We start from the raw sequence: 25431 nt of genomic DNA, 5'->3' as shown, positions 1-25431 counted from the left end.
TTTTGGCCAATTTCCAGAGCTTAAAGGGACAGGGTGAGCTTGGGGGAAAAGAAACAAAACTAACAAACAAAACAAAAAAAAAAAAACAAGTCATGCAAATCCAAACGTGAATGCTGTTTGTCTACTACTGTTACAAGTAACAAGCCCAAATCCCTAGTACAGAGGATGATTACAAAAAAAATAAAAATGTGGTTTTCCTCCTTTTTTCAGCCTGTGAGTTTGACAGCTGCTTGTGTACAGACAGTTTAATTGCTCTGTGGAATGTACATCTCTTTTTCCTTACTCTGCAAAGGATGCTTTCCAGTAATAGCAATAGCAGAGCAAAACCTGACACCAAACAGGCAGCTGATGTGTGAACAAGGTGAAGGAAAAAGGGATAGCTATTGAACATGCCTCGTGTTGCTCCTGGCTGCTGGACTCTTTTAAACATCAGCAGGAAATAGAAAGAGATATAAAGTCACTTCTGGCTCTTCCCTACAGATATGGGATTTCAATTGAAAAATAAAACAAAAGAAAATGAATAGAGACATGTATTTCCTAAGAGTAATTACAAAAGATTCAGTGGCAGTGTCTTTTAACAATATGCTGCTTCCAGGATTCGTTAGGCACAGGAAGATCTACATGAAACAGCTCTTTTCAAGACATCACACAGACTCACTACAGACATTTTGTCAAGCAGCAACAATGCAGCGAAGAAAATGCCCCAAATCACCCTATATCTTTCATAGGCACATTAATAGCAGCCTCACATTTACCCAGATATTCTATTTTTAATCTGCAAACTATCCCAACCAGCTTCAACCTTCTTGTTCTCAACCACATGGTGGGATCCTGCTACATCAAGTTTCCAAAATAGCTGAACCTGAGGTGCAGGATTGGACAGGGATCCCTCCTGGCCTCCCTCATGGCCAGCCCAGGGATCCTTACCACACTGGGTGATGTTCATCTCCTTCAAAGTGATGATGGCTGCATCCATGGTCATGCAGTAGAGATCCTGGTACTGCAGGTTTGCCTCACTCTTCTCCTGCCAGAGCTGGATCCAGCGGATGTCACAGCTGCAGTTAAAAAGGTTCCTCTCTAGTCTCCTGCAGGCAGAGAGAGGTGAGAGAGGATGGTGGGATAGGGAAGGATGAGCAGAGCTGTCACCTGGCTCTGGAATCTTCTAGAAGGAGGGCTACCATGCACATGTAAGAGCTAAAGTAGTCTTCCCCATTATCTGCCTGGGGTCTTCTGACACTTATTATTCCTGTCTTTTCCCCAGTCACAAATCCATGCGTTCACACAATCTCCTTCATGAGTGCCCACAAGGTTTTACATCTCCCAGGGCAGCACATGCATGCAGTCACTGTTTCTCACCACAAGATCTGCACTACTGTGGCTTGGTCCCAGTGTCACCCAGAGACCCAAAAGAGTCACCCCTCAGCAAAGGAACAGAGAGTTCTCTACTGCCCTAAAATATTGATTTACACCTTCAAATCCCACTTCAGTGGTGGTCCTAGACTCTGCTGGGCAAAGCACAATTCAAGCCCCCACAAGCACTCAGAGAACCTGGCAGCTCTTCTCCCAAGTTCCTTGTACAGACACAGGCTCCTGGTGACCCAGAACACAAGTTAATGTGCAGGGGAACATGCATTTTAATCAAATCAATCAGCACTGTGCTGAGACCCTGCTGACCTGGCCAGGAGAAATGGAGAAAAGCACTGCCTTTAATGTACTTCATTTAAACCACACTTACACATGGTTTATATACCAGGAATGTTTATTATAATTGATTTTCCAACCTATTAACCATTTTATTTGCATTTTAAAAGCGCTGCAGGTCTCTGTGGACATGCAAGAAGGGCAAGTCCCAGCAGGGAGAAGAGCCCAGGGCTCAGCCAGGACTGAGTTACCAAAGATATCTGCGACAATAATTTGAGCAAAACTAGGAGATACAGCCTGAACAAACAAAATATCTCCCCACACATCTGTAAAGCAAAGAAAGTTGGGATCAGCAGACCCAGCAGATGAGCTCAGTCACCCCAAAGCAGAAGGGCATCCCCAAAGGTCAAACCATTTCTCCACATGATATCTAGATCCCCCATCATACAGGGGAAAGCTTTTTTCCTGCTCTGTTCCATGTGTTACTGCAAAATTCATGCTTGCTTTTACAAAATTAATTTCACCGACTAACAGGATTTAGAAAGAACCTTCCAAACATCTGCAGCTGCTGTTTTGTCAATGCAGTGCTGCAAAAGGAGGAACTGAAGGGGTCCTCTGGTAGCACCCAGGCTTGCTAAACCTGAGCCCTAATGATGCCACTTTGCATTTTCAAATAGATCAAGATGTCATCTGACTTTATTTTTTTCCTAGAGCAAACACTGAGTTAAGCTGCACTCTGTGGCTTTTCATTAGTTCATTTCTTTCCCACCAAAAGCACAATAAACCTCTGTGACACAGGTACAAGGCTCAGACAAGCAACTCAAAGGCCAAAGCACTAAATTTAACAGGCCAGAGCAGATTAGCACAGTGATTTGGTGGGATTTGAGTGATGAGACATTCCCTGCATGCTCTGACAGGTACTGCCAGGGCTTTGCACAGGCTTTTACATCCTCTTCTACATGACCATGAGTCTCCTTCTCAGGAGCCCCCCCAGAACCACTGATACCAGCAGGACATGGGATGGTGTGTGGGAAGAGCCATGGCAGGTCAGGAACTGGGACCTGGCAGGGAGCTGGGGGAGCTCAGATTCAATGGGGGAGGAATTCTGCTCCCCTGCAAATATCCTCACAAAACGAGGCTGCTGGCAGAGCTGCTGTCCCAGCACTTAAGGGCAGCTCTGTAAGTAATAGACAGCAGCTTTCCCAGCCCATTGCTAATTCATGAAGGGCCATGAATAATCCAGGAGCCACAGGCTGCAGGGCAGAACTTCCCCACAACCTGCCCCAACACCAGCGATGGAACTCGCTCTAATCGAGACCCCCAGAGGGGTTTTTGCACAAATTAACTCCCCTCACAGGCTGGATGTGTTGAGTGCCAGGGGCAGCTGGCACAGCTCTGAGGGTAGAAGAGGCACATGTGTGCACCCATTGTCCCTAACATGCATTGCTAAAGCATTCCAAACATGTGGAAAATTCCCTTTCCTCCTTGCTTGGTGCCTTGCCATGCCAGCCAGCCCCCCAGAGAGGTGCATAGGGAACTCCACACTCACACTGTCCTAAACCCATCCAAAAACCTGGACCTCCAACTCACTCCTCAGACTTCTTCCCTTGCAGGGACCAATTGAGCTGCAGCTGCTTCCAACTCTTCCTCTCACTTTTCTGTAAAGCACCTCCACTACCTACAAGCCCCTGCTTGTGGACAAAAATGCACCTTCTCTTCCTGCACGAAGGAGAAGCACCTTGGAGACCACAAGGTGCTCTTTGGACAAGACACACTGTTGGACCAGGGGACACTGCAGTGTGCAGCAGACCATGGGTGCAGCAGCACCCCAGTGAGAACTGAGACAAGGGGCTCTTTGTGAGACACATCCAGCACAACTTACTCCTGGAACGAACAAACAAACCCAAAGGGCAATTTTTGCATGCAGGCTGCAATTGTTGCCAAAGCTTCACTTGGCTGCAGGCACTCAGGAGCCGTGCACACCCCCACACCTTCTTCAGCCCTCCTTAAAACTGAGAACGCCTGTGAGAAATAGCAAATATCACAGCCTCAAGGGAGCTGGGCTCTGCACAAGCAGAGCTGCTCTGTCACTCAAGGAGCTCATCCAAAAAGGGGCTGAACCTGCACCTGAGACAGAGCCACCCACCAGCACCATCAGCAGAGAGTGACAGTACAGTGTACTCAGGGCACAGCCCCTTCCCTAAACAGGCACACTGTGTTTGGGAAAGAGGAAAATTGTGCCAATCATGCCATGAGCTGTCATTTGATGAGACAATGACCCATCAAAACTGAAACCCTAGAGCATGCAGGCATCAAGACAACTCTTCAAAAGTGATGCTGCTGGTGCCTGGTTGAGCCCAGCTTTGCTCCCTGCAGTGATCTGTACCCACTGTCTCCCAAAACTGCCTGGACAGCCTTCATCAGGGTGGACCAGTGTGGGAGACAGATGCCATCAACACTCCAGTGTATTCTGGAACAGGCAAGGACTTCACACACACAAGCAGTTTTTTCCAGACTAGGCAGCTGAATGAGACACACACCCTGTCCCATGTCCCCACTCATCAGCTAAAGTAAAGCTGTCTGCAGCTAAAACCTCTCAGAGGGCAGCAGAGATCCTTGCCACACTTCTCCTGTCTGTTTCAATTCACATAAAATTCCTGCCAAGGTTTCATACTCTTACAATTAAAATGCTCTTCCTACCTTGGGACTGAGGCCACTTCCCTAAGCTTGACAAGCAAAGAGCGCTCGGCAGAGAGAGAACAAAATCTAATTTTTTTATTCCTATTAATTTCCCAGAACCAGGGTTTCTCTTGGTGATCCAACCAAAACTGTTATTTCTGAACCCCTGCCAGAAGGGGCTGGGATAGAAAGGGAGGGACTGGGGCAGGGAGTGGTGTGTGCTGTCTGACAGCTGGCTCAGCTAATGCAGAGAGCAGGCAAGCACCCACTGGCCACAGCTCTATTACTGGGACTGCTGGTGGTGATAAGTTTCAAAGCTGGAGGCACGGACCATGTTAAGTTGGACTCAAAACATTAACAGAGATGCTGCTGTGCCCCATCCCCTCCAAAGCCTCTTGCTGTAGCATTGCAGAAGTGTACTGCAGGGCAACTTGGCAGGGACTGCTGGTATTAGAAATGCTGATGGGTCGGGCAGAGCAGCAAGATGTTCAGGACTACAAGGTTTTATACAACCAAAGACGTAATTGGATCCAGAGTCTTAGGTCTTTCCGGGAAGGAATTTCTTGAAATGTCAGCTCTAAGCTCTCTGAGGACATGACAAAGGAAGCCAAGGACATGACAGAGGAAACCAGCTGTGACTTCTGGATAAGAAAAGCTCTAAGTCCAACGTTTATGAGCTGTTGCATGTGTCAGATGCTTTCCTGCACACACTCAGCTTCAGACTTAGGAGAGTTGTGTGCTCATTAGTCTGAGCCCTGCTGGTCAAGGTCAGCCTGTGCCATGGGAATTAGGACTGGAGTTACTGGAGACCATTCCAAGCCTTGTTTCTAGCTGGAATGAGTAAGAGATAATATTCTCTGGAAGCGTGCCTCATTTTTGCCATCCTTTCTTCAGTGAGTCAGCAGGGGAGAATCTCAGCTCTGTTGAACAAGATATTCTTTAAAGCAATACACGTTCATGAGGCTGTGATGCCTTGGATGCAGCCAAGCAGCAATTTCAAGCCCCAGGTTGCCATCCACCTGCCCAGTACTCCTCTGATCTTTACTCCTCGTTGTTCACTGTGAGTGGCTTTGTCAGGTCTCATGTTCCTTGGCAATCTCCATGTCACACTCAGTTGTAGCTCCTCTCCTCCCAGCACCCTCCTGGAGACAATCCTCCCACCGCTTCCCTCACCACATGCTCCACTGCTGCCTCATTGTAAGTCACGGTTTTGGCTTGGATGACTTTCCTTCCTCTGGATCCATGATTTCCTGACAGCACAAGGGCATTGGAACTCAGCATAAGACATCTCTGGGGAGCCTCTGCACCGAATCGTTCCACCAACCCTCCACACAGACGTAACCCTCTGGAGAAGAGGGGACTCTTTCCAGCTTTCCTGTGTTCCTGGAGTCTTCTGGCCTCTGCACTGCTGTGCACAAACACTGCTGCTCAGCCTGCCTTCCTCAGGCTCTGCATCGGCCTCTGCTGCTCACCACCTTCTCCCTTTCCAGAGAGTTTTGGCTCAATTTCAAGTCCTTGGCTGATGTCAATCTGCATCTCCCTTTCTAGCTTTCACCAGCGTTTCACACTCACTTTATGTGGGCCATGTATTCCATCTCCCTCCCAGGTTCTGGAAGCCTCCTTGGAGCTCAGTGTGCCAAAAAACTGTCTCTTACTCACCCATCCTCTGCATTTCTAAAAAAAAAATAAAAATACAGTATTTCCCACTTTTGTGCATCCATTAGTAATTTCTCCCCATCTTGGAGATCTGCTCTTCCTCAACAACAGGTCCCATCCTAGCAGTCAGGACCACAACCACCTCACAGTAGGTAACATATCTTTACCTTAATTCCCAACATCTTTATATGAATTATAATTTGGAGCCCATAGCTCATGCTACACCTCTTTACAACATGCTCATGCTCATGCTGCCTTCTTTACAACAATTGCAAGGTTCAGCATGGCCCCAGGAAGGACACTGCAGGCACATCCCCCTGCCCCTTAAAAACTGACATCCCAGTGCTATCAGACAAAATATCCTTCTCCTGTCGTGTTTGGGGAAGAGCATCACCACATTTTTCTGGAAATCTCCATCCTAGCTGTGCTTATGTGGATGAAGGGTCCTTACTTACAAGGAACTCAGAGGGGAACATTTGTCAAGAAGCACCTAAGGCAATTCTTTAGGAAAAATGAACTTGACCATGCTCTTACTCCAGCCCAGCCAACAGCAAGGCAGGCCCTTTTGTAGGTTTAAATTGCTAGGTTGTAATGTTTAAATTGTAGGTTTAAATGTGGGCAGGCACATTTGTAGGTTTAAATTGCTAAATTGGAGCTGGTGCCAGAGTTTGGTTTGCCAAGACACCTTCCACAGCCTGAAGCAGGAAAGGTTCAGCTGAGGCTCCTGCCCCACACGATGCCAAACCTCTCTGTGGGACACCATGGACAACACACACCACACCAGCACTGCTTTCCCACCCCATCATGGCTTCCTACCAACCAGCCCTGTGATCTCCCACATTTCTTTGTGCACCACTTCTTTTGCTCACAGGGGTTTGTTATCTCCAAGAAAACCGCTCAGAGCACAGCTACAACTGGAGCCAAGTAATTCAGCTCCTTCCCGCTTGCCACACTGCAGAGTGCTGGCCCCAAGTGACTCTGCTGACACCATCCAAAGCCACCCCAAGCACACCAGCTCCCTGCCAGCATGATCATATCAGGCCAATACAGATGTATTCATCAGGTGAAGTACCCTTTGCTGCCCAAAAAGCAGGTTCTCAATTCCCTTTGTGCTTGGTATTGGTATTTTGAGCCCGGCTGGAGCTGGCAGACCTGGGACGTGCCTGAAGAAACAAAATATGACCAAATGAAGCAAAAGCACATAAAAATGAGCCCCTTTGGAAGTATTCCCATTAATCTGCAGGCTCACCATTACCCCAGGCCCTGCAAGTACCTCCAGCTCAGGACTGCAGCCCCATTTACTCCTCCATTCTTGGGTCTCTCTTGGGTAACAATCATCAATCTGAGTTTTGCCAGACAGTGCAATGACAATAAGTAAAGGTCTAAGAATACAAATGACTCATGCTATTAAACTTGAAACCCAAGCCAGGCTTGAAAAATATTTAGAGCTGTAATCAGCAAGGAGACAAATTCTGAATTCAGCATTTTAACTCTGCAAGCCAAATTTCCCCATCAGAAGGGCGTTTCTCCATTTTCTAATATCACTATTAGTATTTTTCATTTAACAATTTGACAGAAATAAAATACACTGCAGTAACACCGGTGATAACACACTTACTCCCACTTGAAAGACTGTCTTTATTCTTTCATAAGTCACTTCTAGCTTACAGCTCTATTGATCATGGGTGAGGATGAATGGAGCTTCCCAGGATCCTCTGGGACAAATCCTACATATATATTTTTTTATACCCACCAAACAACTATTCCTAAAATTCAACAAAACAGGTCATCAGGGCAACGTTCCATTGATTTCGTGTCCACTTATTCTTCAAGCACGATGCTGAATGCTCTATCAATAATTCAGCAGGCTGAAGGCCACCAGTGCCCCAGGAGACACAGCTGTATCATCACCTCCCACATCAGAGCTGGGAGGTGTCTCCATTGCTAGAGAGAGAGGGAATCATGGGCCTAAAAAGCAGTCTTGTAAAGCACGTGCACCAGCTAAAGAAAAGCAGTTAGCCCTACCCTGCGACAGATGAGAGCAAGTGTTCGAAGAGATTCACTCAAAATCTGGCCTAGTAAGTACTTCTAATGTGCTCCCAGAGTTAGTCAACCATTTACTACTCTGAGCATGACTTGTTCATCATCCCAATGTTAATTAGCCAGCTGCTGTGAAGTTAAAAGAGAAGCAGTTCTGCTCTGGTGCTCCCATACCCAGGAAAGCCTCCCAAGGATGTTGCTGCCCACTGGAGTTTTAGGTAATTATTCACTGGCTTCAAAATAGCTCTATTTGGAAATTGTTCCTCCTCTCAGCCTCCAGTCTTTTCCCAGGAGATACCCCCAGGGTGGGACTTACAGTTCAAAGAGTCGCAGTGTCTGGAAGAGTTGCCATGACAGAGTGGTGAGCCGGTTCCCGGAGAGGTCTCTGAAAATTAAGGGGAAAAAAAAAAAAGGAAAAGTAGTCACTGTAAATAATTCTTCCTGCACATGGCCCTACCACCTCCACAGAGCTCATCGTCCTCCTCAATGGGGAGGCTGTCAAGCAGTTTAGAACTCAAGTTCAGATTTCATAATGAGAGATTTTAATGAGGACAAACCCAAATGAAAGTTTCTCATCTCTTTTTTTTATTTTTTTTTAAAGAGGAAAAATGATTTATATCCTGCTGCAATGTTAAGAAAAAAAAAATCCAATGTCTGATTCTTACCCATGAATCTGGAGCTCAACCAACCATAAGCAAAAAGAACAAGTCTAATTTCAGAACTTGAACAAAAAATTAAGTACAAACCTCACGTTAAAAATAGTAACAGCCAGGTTCAAATGACAGCACGATGATTACCCAAGGTGTTATCATATGATCTGCAGTAGCTGTGTGTTCCAGGTGTCCCGGAATGGCTGTGTGCTGCTTGCACCCAGGGGTACCACTGCTACAGCAGCCAACAGCTCCCCATCCCTCTCTCCATCTGCCCAAACTTGCAAAAACATAAATCTCATCTACCTGGGAGAGCTTTGCAACCCAGCAGACATCTTCTCTTTAGCTGAAAGCCAGAGAGGATGAAAGAATGTAAAAGGAACTGAATTAATAAATACAAGAGGAAGAAATGTGTCTGGAGCAGGGTGAGCAGATGGAGAAAAGCCCCCAGTTTCTAACAGCACAAAAAGATGGTAATGAAACACATTCTGTTGTGGCCAGCCTTCCCAGGGACACCTGGCCAGCCTGAGAGCCACCAGTCAAGTGACCAGTCCATGGGGTGAGTGAGCAGAGGAACAGGTGATCACAGGCTCTGGGAGAACCCCAAATGCCCAATCTCTTTGCTGGCCTCCAGAACACACAGCAGGTGCTGCCTCACATCCTCCACCAAATCCATCCCTGCTGAGAGCCACAGGCAGGCAGGGCAGCCCCTCTGCCTCAGCCTGGCCCACGGGGAAGAGCCATGAAGAGCCAGAGGCATGGATCACCTGAGGTTCATTCAGCTCTGGGCTGGCCACAGAGGAGGCATGACCTGAGGCAGCTCAGGCATGCAAGGCCCAGGCCCCAAACCCTGTCTGATTTGCAAATAAGTGCTAAAATCAAGAGAGCAAACCCCTGAATGGCTCCTGCTGGCACAAGTCTAATGCACAAGGATTTGGAATGACAAATTCATTTCTTCCCTTACACTGAGTTTCAGCAAGGGGAAAGCAATTCTGGTCCTGTCCCACCTGCACAGAACTCTGCAATTAGGAGTGGGGAAGCTGCTCACACAGCAAAGCATTGTCCCAAAGGCTCTCCACAAGCCTGGCAGAAGAACAAGCCCAAACACAACGATGGCACAGTGCTGCCTTTTTAAATTCTGGCTCTGCTTCACATCAGACTATCCCGCTGTGGGAACCACGGCAAACCACAGGTACCTCATTTCACATGACTGTGATCCCACCATTCCCACGTCTCTAGGCAAACTCCTTCCAGTCTCTGATAAAGACTGGCAAAAAAAGGCAAGTAAAGCTAAGCAGGGGGGAAGGAAAACATTACAAGACTCCCTTCTTTATCTACCCCAGAGCACTGAGCACCTGGAAATTTTGCAAAGACAGATGAAAAGTGGGAGGGGAAGGAGCAAACTCACTGTTACTGAAAAGTGAGACAGAAAACTCCCTCCCCCAGCCCAGGGAGAAGAAGGAAGCGTAAAGGGGATGCATGAGAGACAGCGAGATGTGGGAGAGAGGCAGAAATGCAGAGGAGGGAGTGAATCTCGCTGGAATGTCCTTTCTCAAAGGTCATGTTTTGCTACATTAGGCAGAAATGTCAAGAGAAAATTGGATTCTGAAAGAGAAGAGGAAAAACAACAGGCTTTCCACGCAAATAAGGGAATCAAAAATAGCATGATCGTGTTATTACAATTTAGGACACAGAGAGATGGAGAAAGGATACATCCTCACTAATGCAAGGGGCTTTGCCAGGCAGATGTGCTCCTCTTCTCATTTCCCACAGTGCCTGCAAGCCAACTCCTACAACCTGCTCCCTCCCCCAGACAATAACCCATTTGGGAGAGAGGAGATGGGCCTTCCCTTGCACACATCTGGCAGGAGACCGTGTTTTCAAAGGGCAAAGCCAGTGTTTCATCTGACCTGACCATCAACTTCTGCAGGGCTGGTCAGGGGGACACACACCCACAGCTCTGTTCCAGATCAGCCTGGACACACACAGGGAGGAACATGTCTGTCACTGGAAACAGACACCTTGGCTACTTCAAAACGTCACAAAGGTCCTTCCTCAGGCTCAGAGACAGACCTCAGCACAGAGACTGAAAGGAGCTGCACACAAACACACATTAAAAATACACCATTTCGGTCACAAAAACTCCAAAGGTCACAGATGCCAGGACTGGGATTCCACATACAAAAGGGTACAGCTGCTGACTTGTGCTGCAGAAGACAGAGCTCCTCCAGAGAAACTTCACTGCACAGCAGTGATTTCTCCCCAGAACAGACCCATCCCACATGCTGGATGGGAAAGGTTTCCTGGGGAAGGGAGCATGTGATTCTGTAATTAGAGATGGAATCACAGTACATGCACACGAGGAGATTAAATTATGGCTCCACAGGTGAGGATCTGAGCTCCAGCACTTTGTAATTCCTGTTTAGTGCTTGCAAGGCTCCCCCCAGTCACAAATTTCAGCTGCACACACCAAGTTTCCCAGTGTTCTATACAGCATAAATGGGGAGGGTTGGGAAAATCAAGGCACTTACATGTAGAACATCTCACAGCTCCAAATCAAAGCCTCTCAAAGGCTCATTCCGCCTTCCTAGAGCATTTAGAGTCTGTTGCCACCTCCAAATCCCGGTTACTGGAGTGACAAGAGCCCCCATCCTCTTATGCCGTGGCTGGGCAGTGCCAGCTCTCTCCTTCCTGGCCCATTTCCTTCTCCCTCCTTGCTGGCTGAACCGCACTACTCATTGATCTCCATCCACTCCCAAATATTTCTCAGCCTCAATTTCCTTACCCATGCCCAAATTTCCTATCATCTTCTCCACTTGTGCACGCTCCCACACCAACAGCAGTGTCCAAATAAGAGCTGCTACTCCTCTCCCTTACTCATTCCTGATCCTTTGCACAACTTCTCCCCTCCAACTGGACCAAGAGCCATTCTGCTGACCTAAGATATCTCTGAGCAAAACCAAGTCTTCCAAAAAAAATCTGTCCTTTGACAAGATTTCTTTCCCTTCACAAAAGGAGGGTGAAAATGTTCTGTAACAGCAGCATCACCAGCATTTTCCAGCTTGAGTAAAACAGCTTTTTCCCAACCTCCCTTCTACCATCTCAAACATATGAGAAATCTCTTATGTGAAACTAGAAAGAAATAATAAAAAATAGAATCAGCCAGGAGCAGACACCCAACACAGAAAACTTCAGCCTGAGCAATTAAAATTTGGCAGAATTATAGGAAAGTGGAAGCAGTCCTGTAGCAGTGTGCCAGACAACCTTTCTAACAGCCTATGCATCAGCTCCACCTGTAACAAAATACAGCACATCACACGTCAAGGAAACGCAGGCAGAGCGAAGCAAAATGCCTTCCCTGCATATTTCTCAGCAATGAACAGGAGCCTGTCTCTCCCAGGACAGATCTGCCATCAGCACTCCTGGAACATACTCAAACTGCTTCTTTGCCATGGGACATTTTCTCCATCACTCACAAGATGCTCTTTTCCATGGAGACAGTCTCTAGAAGTAGCTGCCAGGCTGCTTTTGCCTCTAAAAGGAGTTGAGGAGGGAGAGAGGGTTGGATAGAGCTCACCTGGACCCGGGTCCAGGGCAGAGCCACCCAACCCACCCCTGGCTCAGGTTCAACACCACAATCCTCCTGCTACAGCAGCTGTGCTCCCAAGGCTCCTGCTCCCATCCCCACCAGCACCTCACTGCACACCTCAAGGACAGGCTGGTACCACCGAGTGACAGCCAAATCCCAGCTCTCGCTCTCTCCCTCCATCCTCCTCCTGCATTTGAGGAGGGCACACACCACGTCCCACACGCTCTCCCACAGCTCCTGCAGGCACTGCCAAAACCTTGCTGGTGACCAGAAGGGAGGGGAGGTGACCTTTGCCATTTTGTCACAGCATGAGTGACAGATGGGGCCAGGGAATGCCCCATGGAGTCCTGAACGAGCCCCTGGCATTAAAAAAGGGATGGGTGAGGGTGGAACAAAGAAGACTCCAGATCCGTGTGGACCAGAACAAGTGGACTTTAATGCAAGAGGAGACAGCATTTTTTCTTTTCCCTTAATTACCCAGCAGCCAAAAGTGTTTCCACTATTAAAGCCATTTTTATTCAGCTAAATTAAGCCAGTTGCCTCATTAATGACACCAACAAGCAGGAGCCCCTGTAATTAAACTGTAAGTTATTTTATGCAGTTCAGCTCAACGCAATGGCAGAAACGCTGCTGCTGGGGAGGGACCCTGTGCACCTGTCCCTCCTCCACGCAGCTCCATCCTCCACTTGCCCTTGTTTCCAAGCTGACACATTTATTTCTGCATGGGAGAAGTTTTTCACACATTTTAATAACATGTTGCCACTATGAAAATCCTGACTGGGAGGGATTAACTTCCCAGAGCAGCTGGGGCTGAGGGAGCATGAGCCTGGCAGGAGTGAGAGGAGAGATGCACATCCTCAGCTGCAGTCCCCAGTGCTGGATATGCTGGTGGCACTGCATGTGACTCCCTTGATATCTGGACACAACAGGAGCTTCCCCATCAGCTCACAGCTCACTGCAGCCTTAGCTGGGTGCTGGTGGCCACAGGAGAAGAGAATGTCACAGCCCCACATGCTGCTGTAGGGGCAGCTCCGTTCAGGCTTCGTATCTGCAGCAAGTTAAGCTGCTAAATCTTTGGGTTTGAACCAGAGAAACGCTGGAAAGTCACTCTGGGGCTTGCTTAACCCTGCCAGATGACTCCAATGACCTCTAAAAACACTGTTACACTCCCCATCACCCTCCCTGCCCTCCCCAGCCCCCTCCCTCCTCTTCCTGTTTAGTAAGCAGCTTTGCTCATTAAAGGAAAAAATGTACTGTCCTCCCTTAATGAATGTGCTAAAATTACCCCAACAAGTCCCAGAAGCCATGGCAGGACAGGCCTCCCCACAAATCAGGCTCTGCAAATATTAGACTCAATTGGAATTTCCAATAGCTCAGCCCCAAATCCCAGCAGGACACACTTGAGATAGCCTGGAAAAGGACCAGGCACTGCCAAGTGCATGCAAGCCTCACGTGCCTGCAAAGCAGAGTGAGCAGAACAGGACGTGGCATTAAACTGGTCAGCCTGAGATTTCATAGCTGCCAGCAGCTCTCCTGGATTTGCTCCCTGCTCAGGCTCAGCACCAGGACACATATATTGGTGCAGTGGAGGAGTGAGACAATTATCAGAGGTCCTCAGCCATGGTCTGGCATTACCTACAGCTCAGTTCTGCTCCTTAAGCAACACCCAGGGCTTCTCTGACCCCAAACAGCAGAACCAAAAAGTCTCCAAAAGGTTCAATCTTCCTTTGTGTGTTTGGGTAGCAAAACTTTCTCCTGTCCACAGGTCCTGTCCTGTACCTTATAAGACACATGTCACACAGCAGGTGCCATGACAATCATCTCATTCCCCACAGACAATTTCTTGTTCTAGGGCTAGAGTCAGAATCTGCAATAAGTTCCCAACCTCAGAGCACCCTGCACCAGAGAGGAGAGAGGGATCATCGTGGGTGACACACGAGAAGAGTCTCTGCCATTCCACATGCACACCACTGGTCCTGGAAGGGAGGTACTGGTCCTGGAAGGGAGAGAGGAACCACCAGCCCCCTCCAGATTTCTCAGCTGCAGGACCCTGGTTTTCAAATTCACATTGAAACAGGGCTGAGGGAGGTGAAGGGGCTGCTCTCCTGCATTGTTCTTTAAACAACAGCATTAAAAAACAAAAGCTTCAGAACAAGTGGGAAGGAATTAAGGCACCACACCTCTGTCACAGGGCTCCCACAGCCAGTGCCAGCAGCACATCTGTCCCATGCCTCTCTTCCCAGTGCCTCTGCAGTGCATGTCCTGCTGCTGCCTTCAACCCAGCCCAGCCTTTATTTTAAATGCCATCTCCTACCCCATGTCACTTCCACAGCCTCTAAGTCCTCCCTTCTGAGGCATCTCCCAGCTGCACAAAGCTTTGTTCAGAGACAAATCACCCCTCAGAGTTTATTGCTGCTCACAGTTTCGGTTCAGCACATGGTACAGATGGGAAGGCGTCACCAGACGTGGGTCACACTGTCCCCTGTGCTTGGAGGCAGATCAGATGCAGGGATCTGTCCCTCTGCACTACACTCATCTCGCCCTTGTTGTGTGCAGTTTCCATTGCTCTTCTCCAAAGACATCTGGACTCTCAGAGGACTTGAGGAAAGGTTAAAAGCTAGGTCAGCCCTGCAGTTGTTTTCCCTTTGGCTGCCAGCTTCCCTGCAGGGCAGAGTCCAGCAGCATCCACAGAATAGGCCAGGCTTCTGCTCAAGGAAAAGAAAAACCAACTTGCAATAGGCGAGAGCCCTCCCCCATAGCTGCCCTCCTGCAGCCAAGAGGTCCTCAGGGCTGCACTGCCCCCACCTCATCTCTTCTGTCCCAAGCTGCTGCAATTCTAGATCCATTAGACCGAAATATTACAGTACACTGGGCTTTCCTCCTGCTCTGGCATACAGAAGTAGCACTGGAGATGTGTGCCGGCTGAGGACAAGGGCTGCCAGCTGCCAGCTCCAGCAAGGGGCTGGGTTTATTCGACCCTGTTTGCTTCAAACTGCATTGTTCTTCAAGCTGGGAACAGAGAACAACTGGGGAATGCCTCCTGCTCACAGGTTTCCAGTGAACCCAGAGCCAACCCCATCTCTCTGTGTGAGAGAAAAGCTCAGAGCTGTGGCAAGGCACAGCTTGAGGAGATGGCATGGGAAGGAGAGAAATGCCCACAGGGCATTTCCCAGCATCTCTGAGTACACTATAATTGGACTTGGATGATATTAGAGGTTTTTTCCAAACTTTATGATTCTATGAACATCCTTGCAGCAATAGGGACCGGTGCTCATCAGAGGTACCACCCAGCCCGGAGGTCACTCCAAATTCCCAGGCAGACACTGGGAAAGCTGGACAAGGTCCACACAAGAGCCTCAATGCCAGCTCATCAAGCACAGATGTGTTGGGACAGGTTCTGGCCCTCCCTCTTCCTCCTGAACGAGAACTGTGATCTCAGCTGCTAGAGGGCTCTTACATCAAATTTATATAAAAAAAAAAAATTCAAATACCCACACCTACTTGGATGCCCAGAAAGCAATGAGCCTTGAATAACCTCAAAGGGGTTAGCAAAGAGAAAACTAACAGCTGGGCCTGAGCCCCAACTTTCCTGATTCAGGGAGGGGTGCCAGAGGTTGGGATGCACTGGGGATGGTACCAAAAGCTCTGCAGGGCCTCTAAAGAAAGCAAAGGGTATAAATACAAAAAAAAAAAAAAAAAGTTACATATATATATATATACACACACATATATATATATATATCCAGCAATAGCAAAACAACAGGGCATACGGCAGGCTAAGCTCTCGGCAGACTCTGCTAAATGGTTTCCAATTAATTAACTGATTACATGATAGAACAGAAGGGGATTCAAGTGAGTGCTGTTGACCTTTAAGAATAATTAATATCATCAGGATAGCAAAACTCGTCCAAGAAAAATAATTAGGAAGACTCTAATATTGCCTCCAAAGCCACATCGAAAGGGGTGAGGAAGGTTCTGGTTAATTCAGAGACACAGTTCCCACGTATTTCCTAGCAAATCCATTTCTTCCTTACACTTGCTTCCGCCTGCACATCTCCCACACACACGTGCTCCTTCCCTTCCCCAGTCAATCCTCCCTCTCCAGATCCATTTCCCTGTCACCTCTTCTACACCCCATCCCCCTTCCACCCTCCATTTCTTCCCTAAAGACTCCTTGCTCTAATCCCTCGTTGTAACCTTCTCTCTCCAGCCTGGCCCCTGTCCCTGCCACAGACTCATCCCATCCCCTGCTCCTCTTTGGCCAGCCCAGAGTTCTATTCTCTGCCTTCCTGCACCTCAGGAAGAAGCCCTGGTCCCTCCACAAAGACATCAATCCACTTTTTATCTCCAGTCAGCACTGGCATCTTCATAGGCTGACAGAAGGCAAGCGCTACATGTCATCCCAAAAAAGCCCTTCCCTGATTTTCCTCAGCAGTCAAATCCATCACAGAGTCTGGGAAGCAGATGTAAGAGATGCACAGCAACAGGAGGAAGATGGGAAACTCGTGAATCCCATTGCACCTCACCAAGCACATAAATGCTCCCATCTCACTGTATTTTCCTTGCTTCTCCTTTCCCAGTTTGCTCGGCCCCAGCATCATGTTGGGGAGAGGGGTTGGAAAGCCAATTAGCCAAGCAGGAAATTTGTGCTGAGCTTCTAGGGGAAGGTAGCCTGAACACACTGGGAGCAAGGTTACATGAGCAGGCAACATTTCTTGTGAGGGAAATGTGAAAAAATCCAACCTTGGAACGAAACCCACCTTCACAGCGAATAAATAAATTTCCTCTGCTGCTTATTATCATTAAAACTTCTGTGGCTTGACACTTCACTAAATTATAGATAAAAGGAAAAATGGTCTTCCTGAGCTCAGAAAAGCAGGCTGCTGCCAGAGCCCTGTGTTTACAGCAGCTAATGAAAAGAAAGCCTGCCATTAGCCTGCAGCACTCGCCCCACCTCGGCGGGGAACAGAGCTACCTGCACTCCCAGCCCTGGGAGCAGCAGCTGGGCACCACGAGGGACCAGAGCTGGGGACAGGCAGGGGCAGTGGGCCAGCACAGGGAGGTGCACACGAGGGGAACCGAAGGGCCCAAGCCATCAGCGTGCCAGCAGAGATGGCAGCTGCCACCTCTCAGGCTGCACGGAGCCTCCTGGCCGCAGCGGGAGATGAGGCTGACATGCTCCAGCTACTCCTCATCAAATGACACAAAAACACTCAGCCTGGGAGACAGACAGCACCAAGCAGGACCTGCCAGGCTGCTGCCTCCCCACCATGTCCGTGGGGTGGGCATGGGGAGCAGGGAGACAGCAGGTGAGGGACACACCTGAGCACAGGGAGGAATCATGCTCTGAGAAGAGACCTGCCTGCAGCCACACGTGAGCCGTGGCATGATGTGCCTCCTGACAGCCCAAGGCATGCTTGGCTGAGGGGACAGGGAACTGGTGGTGACTTCATCCAGCCAGAGCCCAGTGAAGCCTGCTCACTACACTCCACACTTATAATCACTCCCAAAGCAGAAACACACTTTGCCTTCGACAGTTAGTCAAAATAAACAGGAATGTCTGCACACAAAAGTTACATTTTACCCATTCTTCTCAATACATTATGTTCTTAAAAAGAAGTATCTTTTGCTGGTCACTGTGAGGAATATTTTCAAATGAAAAGACTAACCACCACAAAGCACTGAGTGCTTCGGAGTGCAGCAGGCATTCCTTCATTATTCTGAGACAGCAAATTACCCACAATTATCAACACGCACAACTGGATACAGCAAACATTTAGCCAAAGCCCATGGATTGCGGTTGCAGGGAGGTTGGATGGCAGATGTCCTAGAGAACTACTCATGTGAGAAACCCCCAGACAGCACCCGAGTAGTGGTGCTGTAAAACAAATCCATTCACGCTGCAGAGCACAGCCAGTGCCAGGAATCACTGCAGCTCAGAAAGTTAGTATCCACAGAATCTTAGAGAGCTTTGGGTTGGAAGGGACCGTGGAGATCATATCATTCCAAACCCCCTGCCATGGGCCCGACACCTTTCACCAGCTCAGGCTGCTCAGAGACCCATCCAGCCTGGCCTTGAGCATTTCCAGGGATATTGCAGGTATTGCAGCTGTCAAACAGGCAGCTGGGCAGGCTAGCTGCACAGCAGGAGAGGTGGAAGAAAAAAGGCACTGCTGGCAGTGAAAGCAGCCTGGGCACCCCACAGGCAAGCTGCCACCCGTGCCTAGAGCCAGCTTGCAGCCAGGAGAGCACAGGCACCCCGAGAGCCAGGCTGGGGCTGGAAGGTGGAGGAGCTTGCTCCAAGGGAAGGGCAGGAGAGGCAGGGAGCACACTGCAGGCTGGGCTGGCAGGGCGGGGGGGCCGGGAGGTTCCAGGGCAGGCTGGGTCAGAGGCCGGGCGGCTGCGGGGAGCGGGGCAGAGCCGCAGGGACCTGTCCGTGGTGCTGAAGAGCCCGCGGGGCGCAGGGCACCGGGCACGGCCCCAGGGACACCGGGACACCAGCGCAGCTCCCTGCCGAGCCTGGCTGCAGGCACGCTGGAGAACAGCAGGCATGAAACACGGCCATCCTCAGGCAGCAGCATGGCTAAAGACACCGTCACCCACAGCTCCCCTGGGAGACACACCTCTGGCTCTCACTGGCAGCCCTCTAAACACCCCAGCATCCGACGTAATTCACACCTCATCCCTTCCCAAATACAAATAAGGGAAGGGGTTGGTGGAAAACTCCACCCTTTGACCAGTATTCCAATAAAATTTTATAATTCAAATAAAACTCACGACTGCCTAACTTATGACATTTAAATTCCTGCCTTGTCACACACCATCATGAATTAATGTCCCATCATTCATGCCCTGTCGTATCTTATTGCTCAAATACCATATGATTTTAATGTTTCTATTTTTCTGCCCTGGTGCTTATTGCCAGTATATCAAAAAGGGAAAACCAGCCCTGTAATCATACTCTTAGTAAACCAGGATCATGGAAAGAAAAATCCCAGGACAGGTAACTTCTGTGGTCACTTAACTTCCACTCATGCTGCCGTGACTGTTCACTCCCCCAGCAGCTTTCAAGCAGGTTTTTATGTCCTCAGGTACCCCCTCCCAGGGAGGGTTCCTCTTCCCTCTGCAGCCCCTCTCACACCTGCAAAGGCAGGTAAAAAATGCTTTGCAGAGCAGGGTTTGGGGAGGAAGCGAGAGGGACAATCAGAGGCTCTTTCTGGAGCCCATCCCTGCTGCAGTGATCTCAGGAGCCTGGAAACAAAACTCATTCCTTGTCATGCCCAAATCTCCAGAAATCAGCTAATTCTGTGCTAGTGGTGGTCCCTGAGATGTGGTGAGCTTTCACCAAGGTACAACTATGTCTCATTTTCAGGATCACATCCAGGAGGAATGTTGTGCTTCTCTTTCAGGGGGAGCTCACCACAAGATATCCATCAGGCCCTTGTTGAACAGCAAAGATTAGGTCAAAGGCTCACTCCCCCAAACCCACCAACTTGTCTGAAGCTCACATTTTACTCCAATCTTGTAAAAAAAAACAAAACAAAGAGCACAAAAAACCTCAAGCAAACAAAAATATAAATACAAAATCCCACATCCACATAAAACAAACCTCACATCATTGTAGGAACAACTTCATTTTAAACATTCCCAGCATTGCCTGCAGACTTTTTTAAAGACTAGATGGGAAAAAACAGGACCTTTTCAAAAACCACAGCTGCCCATTTCACATGTCAGTCAAAAGACAATTGATCAAATTTCATAAAGGGAAATAACTCTCACAATGTAACTGGAAAGATCATCTCAGCATTTCAAAGGAAGGAAGGAGAGACAAACCCACAGTAAAATCCTGAGAGCCCAGGAACTAGAGTGGTAGACATTACACAAGAATCCGAGTATACAAAACTTATTTGTGACAGAATTACTGTAACTCATCTTACATTGCAACAGCATCCCACAGCTCAAGGCCAGGTTTCATTAGAAATCATACAAAGTGTTGTGCCTCAAATGCATCAAATAAAAGCAGGAAAAATAAATGTTATTCCAGGTTTTAAGATGGGGAACTGAAGCAGGACAAATCTTGGCACAAAGCATGAAGTGCTTGAGTTGGAAACTCTCTCTCAGGTCCCACCAGAGTACGTCAGTCACAAATGAGCGAGTCAGTCACAAACTCACCCCTCCCCTTCCATCACAGTACAATAAACTCCCCACAGCCAAGCAGGGCAGCCTGCAGCCAGGAATTAGTTACCCAGCCCTCTGAATGCAGGTCAAATCATTTCAACCCAGCCTGAAGGGAAGCCACAGTCCTGCAGGGAACTGGTGTCTCCTCTGGCCTTGTGCACAGTGGCTGGTAAAACGCAGGACCTACCTCTGCCACTGCAGCAGAAGGAACAGCAGCAGCTAACTCTTATCAGTCACCTGCGGCAGTAACCTGGGAATAAACATGCCATCAAACCCCTGCTGCAAATTAGCATATCAGCAAAGACCTGCACTACACTGGCATCCAGGGGACAAAGCAGATGGGGAGCAGAACAGGAAAGTTTATGGAAGCAGAGATGCTACAGCTGTTTATTTTAGTGGCTGTGCTGTAGGCATGCCCAGAATTTGATAGGGCTGGAGACATAAGGGGAAAAATGCCTCCCTAAGTAAATCAGAGCACAGTGGTTTGATCTTAGAAGGGACTGGAGCAGGAACATCCTTAGAGTACAAATGGGAACCAGAAGGTACCCAAGCCACTGCCTGCTTAGGGATAGTAAAGGAATATTCACCTAATGGAACTTACAGGCTGCTTAAATCTTTCTCATACTTTTTATTTTGTCTATATTCATGGTGAAATCTAGCTCCTATTTAGGAAATGCAAAACAAAACAAATTAAACTTTCGAAAGGTGGTTTAGGTAAGTGCATTTTACTCCACCTTCCCAGTGAACTCAGAGCTCACACACTGTCACACACCGTGCCCGCTGACACACACACATGGCCTCGTGAGGCTGCATGGACTCAGGAGCATGGATGGGAAATCAAGGCCAATTCAAACACAAGACTTGGGTCAGGAGGAGACTGACAGGATGGGTATGACAGCAGTGCAGTGGTGAGAGGACAAAGTAGGAAGAAACCATCAGGGAGGAGGCAAAAGGTTAATAGGACATCCAGAATCAAGTGGAGGGTTGCAGGCAGGCACAGGGCCTGGAACTGATTATGGAAGAGAGCAAGATAAAGAGAGTTTAACCCTGATTTATATCTAAGAATGGCTCTTTCAGAGCAAGACAACAGATTACTAACCACTGAGCAGGGGAAAGTGACCCTCAAGGCATCTGATACTTTGTTTATTTCTGTATTTAGTGTAATATCTCAATCAAACTCCCAGACACACAGAGCAAAGAAAGTGAAGCTTGCCAACCTTGCAGAGGGTTGCCTGCACACAGGCCTCAGTTTCTGGAGTGTTACTAGTCCTGTCCTGACACAGCACTGACCTCACCAACTTCATTCTACCTCAACCCCCTTAATTTTCAGGGGATGCAGCCTTTTGTTTTTCCTGTCTAAACCTAGACCTGTAACATGACTCTGGGAATCCCCATGCCAGAGCTACAAACCACGTTCAACACCAAGGTACCAGTTCATCTGACACTACACAACTGCCTTGAGCCAAACCAGAACACTGAAGCCAACCCCATCCTCAGAAAACACCACAACCTACAAAGGACATTCTGGGAAGCTCCAGATTAATCACAGCTCAAATTTGTCCATGAAAAGAAGCCCATGGATCATCCAGCTCAGTCTTTCAACAGGCAAAGCATTGAAGATCCCTGCAGCATTCCTGCCAGCACCTTCCAGTTATTCCCCAGTCCTCGTTTTGGGGAGAAAGAGACCAACATGATCACACAGATGAAAACATCTGTGAAGCTGGCCATCTGACCATGCCATACTCAAAAAACAATTACAAACAGCATCTTTAAGACCTGTGGGTGAAGACTGGATGGGAAGGCTTGATCTTTAACCCTGTCCTCACTCTGGCAGACAGCACTGAGAGTGCTCTGATAGAAGCTGTGTTTGGGCTGGCCCACAAACTAATTTTGAGCATGTATAAACCTCCAGAAGACAGTTTAAGAAGAGCCTCTGATGCAGACAGAAATGGCAATTATTAATTTTCTAAATAGAAATCTGACTGCTTAAGCCTTATTTAAAAGCATGCCTGTGTCTGTAATTACACAGCCTTAATTTGTTTTCTTTACTACACAATAAATAAGGTGTGCACAATTACCCTCTGCAAATACAAGGCAGTGCCTCCTGACTGGCTGGTTGAGTGCACAGCCGCCCAGGAAAACATTCAGAGGGAATCACATCCTCTTAAGTACCTGCTCCCAGGAAAGGGTGACTCAGGCACTGCAAATATCGACTGGTCTGGCTGCAGGCACAGCCTGCTGGGACCCTGCTCTCCTGTCCCACAGCCAGGGAAGGGCCTGTCCTCCCCCCATGCACTAATTCCTGGTGCACTGTGAAGCTCAGTTCTCCTGTGGATTTCCCAGTGCCTTATGAGGAGCATGTTAATACTGGATTCTTCCTTACAAGGCACTACAACAATTCTATTTTACTCTGCCTCTGCCTAGTTTCATGATATGCATAGGAAGTCAATAACCTCACAACTTGTAACCCTCTATCAAGTTCAAATAAATTGGCCAAAGGTCTCCAGTGTCATTAGGAGGACAGAGAGAGTGAGAGCATGCAAGTTTCTTTCCTCACTAAGCTGTGCTAAACACAGCAACACAGTATATATGTACTCAGATGGTTTATATACCTCAAATTTAGGAACCATACCATCCCAGAGTTTTCTTGCACAGCCTCAAGCTAAAAACTGGGGTTTTCTGTCAACACAAACATTTCCTCTGTTCAGCTGCATCACCTGCTAATACTAACATCTAGAAACCTTGGCTACAAAGGCTCAGCCTTCCACAGCCTGGACCTGTTGGTCCCCTCATCCAGTGCATGAGATTGCCCAGGACCAGCCCTGTAATAGCCAAAGGGCTGTCAAACAAGCACAGAGATTGGACCAGGAACCTACCAATGCAACTTCTCACAGTGAGAGGATCTCAGGTAAGGGACACTGGAAGATATCCAGATCAGACACAGTTAGCACCCAGCCAGTATTTGTTTTAGAAGGACTGAACTGTCTCAGCCCAACCACTAGCAGAAGAGGTAGATCCATTCTGCAAAACCCACTGTCATATTTTGGATTGTCTTTGTATCAGTGATAGGCTTCACATCACCAATGATCAGACAAGCCATGGAACCCTAATTGTCCTCATTCAAGGAAAAGGAAGAGGAAACCAAAGCTATTTCTCGATTCACACCTCTGGCTCACAGTCACCCACCACCCATCCACTGATTTTGCCGGCCTCAAGCCCCTTGCACTTACTACATCTAATTTCAAACCTTAAAAGGACAGGCATGACCCTGCCAGGCTGCACTTTGGAGCACCCTGAGGTCTATCACTTGAGCATCTGAATGCTGAAAATTCCCTTCATGGGTTTCCTGCCTTTCCTTCCTGACTCTGTGATGGGGAAGGGGGGGAAAAAACCAAGCCAAGCTTCACCCAAACCCTCACAAACCTGAGCTGCTGCAATTAGAGCTGGGATAAGTGATCTGCTTGTGATTGCACAGCTGGGGGCTGAAGACAAGCGCGTGCACAGAGGAAGGGCCAGAAATAGATGTTACTGGGAGAAGGCAGAGCTATCTGGCCCATCTGAGAGGAGGAAACCCTGCTGAAAGGCACTGGGAAAAAACTCAGTTCAGCAGGAAGTTTCAGTTTAACCCAGGATGGGAAGGGAGGCGTGTGTGGGGTGGAAATAAGCTTTGGAGGCCTCAGAATTTGTACACAAGCTTCAAGTGAAAAACTGCTCAGACCCAGCTTGTAACACCCTGCAGAGGTCCAGCCTGGGGCCCCCACCACCCTGTGCCAGCCCTCCCTGGCAGTGAAGACAGTCTGTCATTTATAAGACACATTTGTCATCTTATTGACTCAGCTCCACCAGCACCCATCCAAACAGCCACCAAAGGAGAAAGAAAACCAGAGTGGCAGTGAAAATGGGTAACAGTAACCCAACAAGCCTTAAGCAGCATCCCACAGTCCAGCCCTGCACACCACCCATCAGGAGAGGATTGGGACAGTATCCTTCACTCCCATCCACTACAGTACCTGGCTACAGCAGCCCAAGACTTACAGCAGAGTGACATTTCCATTAATCCTTTTATCCCTGGCTCCTACGTGCAGAGGCTGCAGAAAATGTCAGGCCTTCGAGCTGAGCTCCCAGGGAGGCAGAGCAGCCAAGGAGGCACCTTGATGTGCTGGCAGAGCGCTGAGGCCATGGAGGGGATGCCAGGTGGCACCAGGCACCTGCCAGAGCCTCGGGAGTCACCCTGGCTGCAAGGGAGCAGTGGTGGCATCATGGTCTGAGAGCCTTTGGGAAGCAGCAGGGAGTCACCAGCTCTGCAAGCACCGGGTCTCCATCCTCGACTGTCCAGCATCCCCCACGGGGAACATCCACACTGCCAAGTCACAGGAACAGCATCAAAACCCACTAGCAAACACCAAGCAAATAATATACTTACTCGCCTCGAGCTCCAAAAGGCAAGGAAAGAAAGATGTTAAGAACATGATCAATCTTACAGGGCCCGAGCAGTAAACAAACACATATTTCATCACCACGTACCAATCCTAACTCTTGACAGAAGATGGATGTGGGGTTTTTTTCCGCTCACAAAAGTAATTCCAAAAGACAAAAACAAACACTTTGGGGAAAAGCAGCAACAATTGCCTGTGTACACATTAATGGCACATTCAGCCTCAAAGCAAGCATACGTGGCCTTCTAAACTCCTACGACATCCAAACTAATTTCATCAGGAATCAAATGTTATTCATTTTATCTGCTAGATACATAAACAGCAACTGCACAATTGACAAACAACCCTCAAAAAAAATAAAAAAAAATCAATTGAGAGTGGTTCAGAGAGAAAGCTTCCCAAGAACAAACAACTACAGAAAACACAAAACAAATGCTGCAAATCAAAATAACAAAGAGCAGAAATCAGGAATATCCCAGTGGTCAGTATTAACGAGGGTTTATTATGAAGATATGCAATTCTTTAAGCTCAAAAAGGCTCAGTTCATGCTCACAATGCCCTC

The 25431-nt window shown here is 48.2% G+C and overlaps 1 protein-coding gene across 3 annotated transcripts in view; it reads right to left on the bottom strand.

Annotated features, from left to right (window-relative positions):
• The window catches only part of NTRK3 (neurotrophic receptor tyrosine kinase 3), a 204219-nt gene that overhangs the window by 142995 nt on the left and 35793 nt on the right, over positions 1–25431 (bottom strand). For all 3 annotated transcript variants that reach the window (XM_015638975.2, XM_015638976.2, XM_015638977.3), the window contains exons 4-5: positions 8333–8401; positions 928–1085 (exon numbers count right to left, since the gene is read on the bottom strand). In XM_015638975.2, coding sequence (XP_015494461.1) covers positions 928–1085; positions 8333–8401 — 227 coding nt within the window. The remainder of the gene's footprint in view (positions 1–927; positions 1086–8332; positions 8402–25431) is intronic.

This window comes from Parus major, chromosome 10 (genome assembly GCF_001522545.3).
Source record: "Parus major isolate Abel chromosome 10, Parus_major1.1, whole genome shotgun sequence".
In the NCBI taxonomy this organism is placed as follows: Eukaryota; Metazoa; Chordata; class Aves; order Passeriformes; family Paridae; genus Parus; species Parus major.
The sequence above is the reverse complement of the archived record's forward strand: the minus strand, read 5'-3'. Positions and strand labels throughout refer to the sequence as shown.